At 41.5% G+C, this 10,912-nt stretch overlaps 1 protein-coding gene across 2 annotated transcripts in view; it reads left to right on the forward strand.

Annotated features, from left to right (window-relative positions):
* Positions 1-10,912, forward strand: part of LOC135102429 (probable glutamate receptor) — a 29,498-nt gene that overhangs the window by 3,434 nt on the left and 15,152 nt on the right. Inside the window, exons 3-5 of one of the 2 annotated variants that reach the window (XM_064007718.1) lie at positions 77-311; positions 690-836; positions 2,343-7,010. In XM_064007718.1, coding sequence (XP_063863788.1) covers positions 77-311; positions 690-836; positions 2,343-2,492 — 532 coding nt within the window. In that variant the 3' untranslated portion in view covers positions 2,493-7,010. Of the gene's footprint in view, positions 1-76; positions 312-689; positions 837-2,342; positions 7,011-10,912 lie in introns of those variants that run through there. The other variant, XM_064007719.1, reaches the window with a different exon arrangement.

Consider the following 10,912-nt stretch of genomic DNA (forward strand, 5'->3'; position numbering starts at 1 on the left):
GCACAATGAATCTACAAAAAGCAGTACATTACTAGCATCTTTGTAGTGAGTGAGAGTGAGCTATTAACATCGCCAGGCTGACAATGCAGGACTACGGGAACTTCGTGCCCGCTGCCCTCAAGGAGTCCTCAGACCAGAGTCTCGCTGCTTTGGGCAATAAGCTTGATCTGTTCACGTATGAGCTAGAGTACGACCCAGGGTTCAGAGGCATCCGCAATCGTGAACAAGTCTTGATCGAGACTTACTCATACCTAAGTAACCTTCAGATGCAGTACAACGCCACACGTTACTCCTACCTCATGAAGGAACAGGTGACCCTCATTGCTTAACTACCTTCACCTTACACTCTGTCATAGATTCATGAGTGTTTTCCGGTTATTACCAATGGTCGTTCACCTCGTGGAAAAAAAAAAATCATTTCAGATAAATAAATAAATGAATAAATAGTCAAATAAGAAAATAGAAGCGACATATAATGATCTTAATTTATCTTATTGTTATTCTTATTTGTCACTTACTTACTTGGAGTAAGTTTAGACTTCATACAGTCCTTATGAGACAACGATATTTAATTTAAGTATTTGTGTTAGCTTTTGTACAATACTTATTTCAATGTATACAATTTTTGCTGAAGAATATCAGGCGACCATTTCTACAGGTGTTAATTCAATTACTATTCTCTCTCTCAGATCTATTCTGGTCACAGTGCATGGTTCCTGCCCAAGAACACGCCTTACACGACCAAGTTCTCGCATCTCCTCACCAGACTGCGGGAGACCGGGATCCTTTATAAATTTTTCATATACCATTTCCCTCCAAGTGACGGCCAAAATCAAGTAAGCTTTAGGTTAACTAATGCACATGCGCGTAAGAAACATCAATGAAAAAATTAGTATACGTATGTGTAAGACTAACTGAAACTGCAACAATCACCTCATCTATGAGGAACATTAAGTTTTAGAACAAAAGTGGATGGAGGAAGCTCCGGGAATTAAATCCTTTAGAGTTAAGGATTATGATGTGAGGACAGACGGTAATGAAAAGAACTTGGGACCACAGTCACACGTTCCGGCGTCTTATCTTTACTTTTAGCAAACTGTAGTGGAAACTGATTGGATTTTCAAGAGTAAAATTTTGTGTACGATTCTATTGATATTTTAACAAGGATTCTGCACCAGTAATGGGAGACTATCCATCCAGGCTATCCACAAGACTATCCACCTCTGTGACGTTTGAAAATAGTAATGTCTTTTTTCTTCTTTCGAGCCACGGTGAGAAGGATGAGTGTAATGACGATGTGTGAAACGGTTAGACAAATGAAGAATTACAGAGCAGGCTGACCAGTAAAAATACTGATTATTGGCTGATTGATTGTAATCGATTGATTGACTGAATGCAGATTGATTAGTTGAGTTCGGCACCACACCATTGAGATCATGGCGCAGCAGAGCAACGAAAACATGAATTTTCGTGGTGGTCACCCATGCGGGGAGTTGAGGGTTTGTACAGCTACGCCTTTCCTTCTTTCTTTCTGTTTCTTTTTTACTCTGAACATGTAATTTTTTTTTTTTTATGTTACGTAATTTATAATGAGTATTCCCTTGTATCAAAAAAATATGTTGGTATTTCACATGGATATTACTAATTTATACTCTTAGGGCCTGTTCACACGAGTCGATTTTAATAGCACGACTAATCCAGTAACTGGTCGCGGCAGCTGTTCATACCAGGCGATTTTAGTAGCGAGACTCATCATGCGACTGTGACATAACAACTGGGTGGGCATAGTAGTGCACTTCCTTCACACACACACACACACACATAAAAGCGACAGGGGCACCTCTTCCAATATCAGGGAGAGAGAGAGAGAGAGAGAGAGAGAGAGAGAGAGAGAGAGAGAGAGAGAGAGAGAGAGAGAGAGAGAGAGAGAGAGAGAGAGAGAGAGAGAGAGAGAGAGAGAGAGAGAGAGAGAGAGAGAGTTGGAAGGCACCACATTACCTTCAAATTGAGATGAATTCCCGCTGTGTGTGCGCTGCCATTGAAATAAAATGCCATGCGACTGCGCGTGGAAACCTTCATTGACCTTCATTGTCTTTGCAGTCGTGATACTGCGTAAAATCGCCTCATACAAACGACTTTTACCAACTAATATAGATTACAGTGAAACTTGCCTCAAGCCTGCAGCTGTTCTTGATTGTGACGCTTTCATTTGTATTACACGAGACATTCCTAATGAGATTGATTGACCCGAGTCATTTATGAGTCACGCAATACAGTGATTGTGTAATGTAGCCCACAATATCACGTTCTACAACTATTAACATTTGTATATCCCATTCTAGAGAACCCAGACCCCGAGGCTGCGCGTGGACCAGCTGCAGGGCGCCTTCCTCCTCCTCCTGCTGGGCTTGGCCTTGTCTTTTTCCACATTTATGATAGAATATGCAACAAAAAAATACGAAACAAATAAACTAGCAGTATTTCAATATTAATTTGCCTTGTTGTCGCCTTCACAAGGTACTAGCGTTCCTAAAAGTAGGTAAATCAGATTAATAAATTGATTCAATGAGTGAAATGAGCAAAAGGTAATTAAATCATGATGTCATTAGACATTAAGTTCCTTACTGACAGACATTGTTTCGGTAACAATAAAGCCTACTGTCAATCAACCGCTGTGTTATGAATACTCATGGTGAGAAAGCGTCGATCTCACACAACCTCACGTATTTGAAGTTTACGATTGTAAAATGCTAAGTTTGGACTAAAAAATTGAATTATTTGTTTATTATCATTCCATTTTATTTGTTTGTCTTATTTTTTTTTATTAATTATTACAAGAACACAGGAAATCTAAATATAGAATGTATGTATTGGAGAAAGATTATTCTTCATTATATGATGTTATTGAAATATATCAATCTTCTTTTAGAATGAGGTTAAGTCAGGGCGCAGTAATTATTCCAAAATTCTTAATAAGACACATTTGGTCCAGTCAGTATTCAGTGGCGTCTAGTTCTAAACTGATAAGAGCTATAATGTTTTATCTTGAGCCGGATACACACTTGCGAAGAGAACACTGTATCGTAACAAAGCCGTGTTGTGCGATTCGCTTAATAAGGTCTGGAAATATTGAGTCTGTAACCAAACCACGTCGCGTCGCGAACTTTCATGCACCCCACCTCGCTCAGTCAGTCAGTCTGTGTTTGGAGGCTGTACATAAGAACATAAGAAATAAGGGAAGCTGCAAGAAGCGACCAGGCTTACACGTGGCAGTCCCTGTATGAAACACACCTACCTATTTCCATCTGCTATCCCCATCCATAAACTTGTCTAATCTTCTCTTAAAGCTCTCTAGCGTCCTAGCACTAACTACATGTTTACTAAGTCCGTTCCACTCATCTACCACTCTATTTGAGAACCAACTTTTTCCTATCTCCTTCCTAAACCTAAATTTTTCAAGCTTGAACCGGTTATTTCTTGTTCTACCCTGGTTGCTGATCCTAAGAATTTTGTTTACATCTCCCTTGTTATAACCCTTATACCACTTAAAGACTTATATCAGGTCCCCTCTTAACCTACGTCTCTCTAAAGAATGTAAATTTAACAGCTTCAACCTCGCCTCGTATGGAATACTCCTCATCCCCTGTATCCTTTTAGTCATTCTCCTCTGTACTGATTCTAATAGAGCTATATCTTTCCTGTAATGTGGGGACCAGAATTGCACCGCGTAGTCTAGATGAGGTCTGACCAGCGCCAAGTAAAACTTTAATATTACTTCCGGCCTTCTACTTCTAACACTCCTAAAAATGAATCCTAGTACCCTATTTGTCTTGTTTCTGGCTTCTATGCATTGTTTCCCTAGACGGAGTTCAGGGCTAACTATAACTCCTAAATCTTTCTCGTACCCTGTACCTACCAGAGTTTGGTTGTCTAATGTGTACCTATTGTGTGGGTTTCCTCTACCTACGCTAAGCACTTTGCATTTATTGATATTAAATTGCATTTGCCATCTATCCGTCCATTCATTCATTCTAAGTCTGCCTGCAAGGCGGTGGCATCCGATTCTGACCTAATTAATCTACCTATCTTTGTGTCATCCGCAAATTTACTAACATCACTACTAATTCCACTATCCAAGTCATTGATATACATTAGAAATAACAATGGCCCTAATACTGATCCCTGTGGCACCCCACTAATTACATAACCCTACTCGGATTTCGAGCCGTTTATTACCACTCTCTGTCGCCTGTCACTAAGCCATGACCCTATCCAGCCTAACACCTTCCCATCTATCCCGTGTGCCCTAACCTTTCTCAGGAGCCTTTGATGGGGTACCTTGTCAAATGCTTTACTAAAGTCCAGATATAAGATATCATAACTATCACCATTATCTACTGCCTCGTACACCTTACTGTAAAAACTTAACAAGTTTGTCAGGCAAGACTTCTCCTTCGTGAAGCCATGCTGTGACTGATTTATCAAGTTATGTTTGTCTAAATATTCCCTAATGTTCCTCGCTATTATTGACTCTAACATTTTACCTACAACTGAAGTTAAGCTGACAGGTCTATAATTAGACGCTAAAGTTTTATCTCCTTTCTTAAAGTTGGGTACTACATTAGCCTGCCTCCACATTACTGGTACCTCACCCGACTCCAGTGATTTCCTAAAGACAGAAACTAACGGCTCACTAATAATCTCTTTACATTCCTTAAGTACTCTGGGATATATTTCATCAGGTCCTGGTGACTTGAACTTTTTTAGCCTATCTATCTCCTGTTCCACTATCTCCCTAGTTATGGAAATATCTGCCAGCTTCTCATTCTCATCTGCTCTAAACACCTGTTCACTATCTGGCATATCCTGCATGTTTTCCTGGGTGAAGACAATTAAAAAATAATCATTCAGAAGTTTACTTATTTCCTCCCCAGAACTAACCAGCTCCCCATCTGCTGCCTTTAATGGACCTACAGTATCCTTATTCTTCGTCCTGTATACCTGATAAAATCCCTTGGGGTCCGTCTTCGCCTGGCTGGCTACCTTTGATTCATAATTGTCCTTAGCTTTCCTCGTTAACTTCCTGACTGTTCTAACTAATTCATTATATTGTGTCCTTAAAACTTCTTCACCTCCCCTTAATCTCCTATATATACTTCTCTTACGCCCTATATAATGCTTTAACCTAGCAGTCATCCATTTAGGGTCATTTTTTTGTGATCTTATTGTTCTATACGGGATATTTGCTAACTGACCTGTATGAACTTTATCTACGAAATATCTATACAATTCATCTACATTTACTTCACCTAGTCCCCTCATCTCGACCCCTACCATCCTCTCCACTCCCTCATCTGCTACTCGCCTCGACCTCACCTCTCTCATTTCAGCATGACCTGACATTCCAACATACTCACACCTAGCTCCCCCCTTCCTCTTTCCTCCTCCCTTCCAGACACATCTTCCCTCCTCTTGTCCTACACCCTCACGCCTCACCTCACCTCTCTCATCCTGCCTTATCTCCCTGAACTCCGTCCCTGACCTGACCTCACCCTGCATCCTTTGCCAGTCCACTCCTTGGAGGTACCTTTTTAATTCTTCAAAATCTGCTCTCCTAAAGTCAGGTATTTTACTAGTGTTTTTTTATTTCTAAAGGTTTTTTCCCATTTTAATTTGTACCTAATTTCCCACTGGTCACTGTTACCTAGCTGTCCTCCAACCTCTATCTGTGTGCCTGCTTCCTCCCTGTTAGTTAGCATTAAATCTAGAATATTGTTTCCCCTTGTGGGTTCTACAATTACCTGTTTTGAAAAAATTATCCTGAATTACCTTAAGAAATTCCTCTGCTTCCCTGTTACCCACCATCAGGCTCCAGTCGATATTCATAAAATTAAAATCTCCTACCACACATACCTGACTGTACCTGCCTGCTCTATTTATTTCCTGCCACAGTGAGGTGTTAATTTCCTCTGTACTGTTAAGTGGCCTGTACACTACTCCCAGTGCTACTGACTGTGATCCTTCCTTAATATCTACCCATATCGACTCTGTTTTGCTAAATGTTTTAATTCTACTGTTAATACAACACTGTAATGTGTCCCTAACGTATAATGCGATGCCTCTTCCTCTCCTGTTTTTCCTTGTCTTAACTTCTGGATTAAATACTTTTCCTGAAATACCTAACCAAATTTGTGTATAACCATCTATAAAAATTTTGTGTATAGTGTACATCTATAAAAATTTGTGTATAACCATCTATCTTAACTTCTGGATTAAATACTTTTCATGAAATATATCAAGGTTCTCTACACACGCCATTCCTCTAAGCAAGTCTATTTTATTCACAGAGAGAGAGAGAGAGAGAGAGAGAGAGAGAGAGAGAGAGAGAGGCCATTTTCTGTCTATGTCCGTGTGTCTGATTGTCATTCTATTTGCTCTCTCTCTCTCTCTCTCTCTCTCTCTCTCTCTCTCTGTTATTGGTCATTCCTTCCAATTACCTCTCTTCCTTCTCTTCTCTTATCTTCTTCCTTCCTTTCTTCCTTCATTTATTTTCCTCTATTTCCTCCTCCTCTCAACCAGTAAGAAGAGGGAGAGTAGGAGGATGATGATATTAGAGAGAGAGAGAGAGAGAGAGAGAGAGAGAGAGAGAGAGAGAGAGAGAGAGAGAGAGAGAGGCCATTTTCTGTCTATGTCCGTGTGTCTGATTGTCATTCTATTTGCTCTCTCTCTCTCTCTCTCTCTCTCTCTCTCTCTCTCTCTCTCTCTCTCTCTCTCTCTCTCTCTCTCTCTCTCTCTGTTATTGGTCATTCCTTCCAATTACCTCTCTTCCTTCTCTTCTCTTATCTTCTTCCTTCCTTTCTTCCTTCATTTATTTTCCTCTATTTCCTCCTCCTCTCAACCAGTAAGAAGAGGGAGAGTAGGAGGATGATGATATTAGAGAGAGAGAGAGAGAGAGAGAGAGAGAGAGAGAGAGAGAGAGAGAGAGAGAGAGAGAGAGAGAGAGAGAGAGAGAGAGAGAGAGAGAGAGAGAGAATTAAAATAAAAAAAATAACTATATTAAGAATATTTTTTCGGAATTATGAATTAGGTTTTTTCTTTTTTTTTTCTATCTTCTCTTCCTCTTTTTATCTTTCCTTCCTCTTCCTCTTCCTCCTCCTCCTCCTCCTCCTCCTCTTTCTTTCTTTCTTTCTTTCTCTCGCTTTCTCACTGTTTCTTTTGCCCTTGCTGTAATCATTCTTTTTGTCTTTCTGTGTTTTCATCTCTCTCTCTCTCTCTCTCTCTCTCTCTCTCTCTCTCTCTCTCTCTCTCTCTCTCTCTCTCTCTCTCTCTCTCTCAAACAAACAAACAAACAAACGTCTTTTTCTTTCCCCACTCTTAACTCCCCAAAACTTTCACTCTCCCATTTCCATCTCTTCAAATTACCTCATTCTCACCCCATTAACACCCAAAACACCCCCATTACCACCCCGAACCCTCATTAACACATTCTAAAAGCCGAAAACACCCCAATCACACCCTCATCCACCCCACTCCCCATTCACACCCCCAGAAACAAACTTACCATCCCTTTCACCCCTAAACACCCCAAAAAAGCACACCATTCACTCGCAAATCAACCCATTGCCTTACTTACCAAAGGACCTGGCATTGAGGGTCTTGGAGGAGGGGAGCGGGCTGGGGGGAGAGAGGCTTGCTGTTTCCCCCCTCTCCCTGCGGAACCCCCCGTCTCTGCCTCGCTCATGACCCCAGGGTTGTCATTAAACACTGCCGCAGGGGGAGAGTACCCGTTGCCCTTGCCCTGTGGGAGATGGGGAGATTAGTGGGGGGATGAAATGGGGAGGTTGGGGAAAGAAAGGTGATGGGGAAGTGTGGTGAAACTGGAAGGTTGGTTTATGATGGAAATGGGGAATCAGGGGAGCGGATGGGGAGGTTAAGGTGGGGAGATTAGTCTGGAGAGGTTGGGAGAAGGAAACTGAAGGGAAAATGTGTGCTTAGTTTAAGGTGTGAGATGGGGAGGAGATGGGGAGATTAATTTGAAGGTATGGGGAAGTGGGAAGGTTAGGAGAGAGAAAGTGACGTTTGAAAAGGGAGAGAAATACGGAGGTTAGTAAGGGGAGATGGGAAGATTAATTCTGGGGAGATTGTGGGAGGTGGGGAGGGTAGTGTAGTAGTAATAGAATGGGGAGGAGATGGGGAAATTAGTTTGACAGGATACGAACATGGGGAGATGGAGAGATCAGACTGGTGGGGAGATGGGGAGATTGTGTTCAGTTTTAGCATAATCGGAAAGGTTAATTATGGGTCTTGTACTCTTTGGGGAGCTTAATTCAGGCAGGAGATGGGGAGGTTAGTCTGGGGAGTCTGTTAAGGGCAGTGTTTGTTTGTGTCATTGGGGAGATTACCTATGACGATTATATCAGAGTGGGGAGCTTAGTTAGAGGGGGAACACTGGGGAGAAAATACACACTGGAATTCAATGCATCAATATATTACACAAAACCTAAAAAAAAATAAAATAATTGGGGAGATAAGTAGTTTGGGGAGATTTGGGAGAGAGGGGAGGTAAGAATAACAGCATTGTACACCTGTGGGGAAAACATTAGTACACCTGAGTTAATGTAATTAGCAGAGTAATTAGGAAGAGGGGAGGGAAAGAACTATAAAATCTGTCAAGTTTCCTGAGTAACATTCTTAGTTCTTGAAGTTATTTACATTGTTCAGACAGTGGCAAACCACCCAGCATCTCTATAACACAAAGCATACAGTCATCAACAAAAAATAAAAGAAATTAGTATATTGAAACTTTACCCAATTCTTAGTTCTTAGTTCTTAGTTAGTATTCTTAGTTCTTGAAGTTATTTACATTGTTCAGACAGTGGCAAACCAGCAAGCATCTCTATAACACAAAGCATACAGTCATCAACAAAAAATAAAAGAAATTAATATATTGAAACTTTACCCAATTCTTTGTTCTTAGTTAGTATTCTTAGTTCTTGAAGTTATTTACATTGTTCAGACAGTGGCAAACCACCCAGCATCTCTATAACACAAAGCATACAGTCATCAACAAAAAATAAAAGAAATTAGTATATTGAAACTTTACCCAATTCTTTGTTCTTAGTTAGTATTCTTAGTTCTTGAAGTTATTTACATTGTTCAGACAGTGGCAAACCAGCAAGCATCTCTATAACACAAAGCATAGTCATCAACAAAAAATAAAAGAAATTAGTATATTGAAACTTTACCCAAGTTGCAGAATGGGGGATTATGCAAGCTCTGCCTGAGTTACAAGACAGTGCTATTCCTACCATCAAATAAATCTAAGAAGACAGAGGAAAAGTAAAAGAAAAGAAAAAATAAGAAAAAGAGAACCCAATTACCATGCCCTCCACCCCTATCTTTTTTTTTTATATGTAGGAAGGACACTGGCCAAGGGCAACAAAAATCCAATAAAAAAATGCCCACTGAAATGGCAGTCCCATAAAAGGGTCAAAGCAGTGGTCAAAAATTGATGAATAAGTGTCTTGAAACCTCCCTCTTGAAGGAATTCAAGTCATAAGAAGGTGGAAATACAGAAGCAGGCAGGGAGTTCCAGAGTTTACCAGAGAAAGGGATGAATGATTGAGAATACTGGTTAACTCTTGCATTAGAGAGGTGGACAGAATAGGGGTGAGAGAAAGAAGAAAGTCTTGTGCAGCGAGGCCGTGGAAGGAGGGGAGGCATGCAGTTAGCAAGATCAGAGGAGCAGTTAGTTAGTGGAAAACTCTGAAGATTGAAGAGCGTGGGCACGGGAGCAGGTTAAGTCATTGCGCACATAAACGCAGCATCCACCTTTGGATAAAAAATGAGGATAGAGAAAGTATGAGGGAACAGAAAAGGGGCTACTGTCAGTTGCCTCAGACACCTGAGTTTCAGTGAGGAAAAGAAGATGAGGTTTAGAAGAGGAGAGGTGGTGTTCTACAGATTGAAAATTAGATCTTAGACTGCGAATGTTGCACAAGTTAATGAAGAAAAAGTTGAGGGGGATGTCAAGACACTTAGACTGCGCCCCCCTGGACCCCCCTAAAGTTACTAACCTAACCTATGCTTTTAACCTAACCTAACCGGGGGCTACGCCCCCCTGAACCCCTCCCTAGGGTTACTAACCTAACCTATCCTTTTAACCTAACCTAACCGGGGGGCTGCGCCCCCTGGTTGTTGTTCTTAAGATTTTCCAAAAAATGAGAAGAGTGATACTTTTTAAAACACACAAGGCAGCTCACCAGCTTCATGACGGCTGCCCGGTGCTCCTGCCATTCCTGTCACTGTCTCCTAGCTTTAGATTATTTGATATTCTTTCAAAGTGATGTCAAACTGCACTATGTTCCGTGAATTAGGCCCCTTCATGCGCTTGTGTGTTTGTGTTTGCATGCCGTACTGATGCTGGGGCTTCGCATCGTCATCATCTGGACAATGCCGTGTTGAGGTGCTCCAATACACTCAGCTGTGGTGCACAAGTACGGGGAAACATCCTCTCTCACGCAGATGTAGACGCACTGTAGGATGCAGACCTCTGGCATCTTGGGAGCAGCGCGAGAAATCTTGCGCGACAGGCAGTATACTGGCCTGGCATTGAAGGGGACCTGAGGCACCATCGCAACTGCTGTGACACGTACAACATACAACCCCCTGAGCCTCTCCTCTTCACTCCGCCCCCTGACTATCCCTTCCAGCAGACTGTGGTGGATTTGTTCCAGCTGGAGGGACACGACTACATCGTCTATGCAGACAGGCTCACGGGTTGGCTGGAGGTGTCTCAGCTGCCTGATGGCACAGAATCAGGCTGAATTAAGGATGTGGTGCGACAACACATGAATTACACGTTAATTTCTGGCAAAATGAAGCAAAACACTGCAGATGTGTATAGAGTACT

Source organism: Scylla paramamosain, chromosome 7 (assembly GCF_035594125.1).
Source record: "Scylla paramamosain isolate STU-SP2022 chromosome 7, ASM3559412v1, whole genome shotgun sequence".
NCBI classification, from domain to species: domain Eukaryota; kingdom Metazoa; phylum Arthropoda; class Malacostraca; order Decapoda; family Portunidae; genus Scylla; species Scylla paramamosain.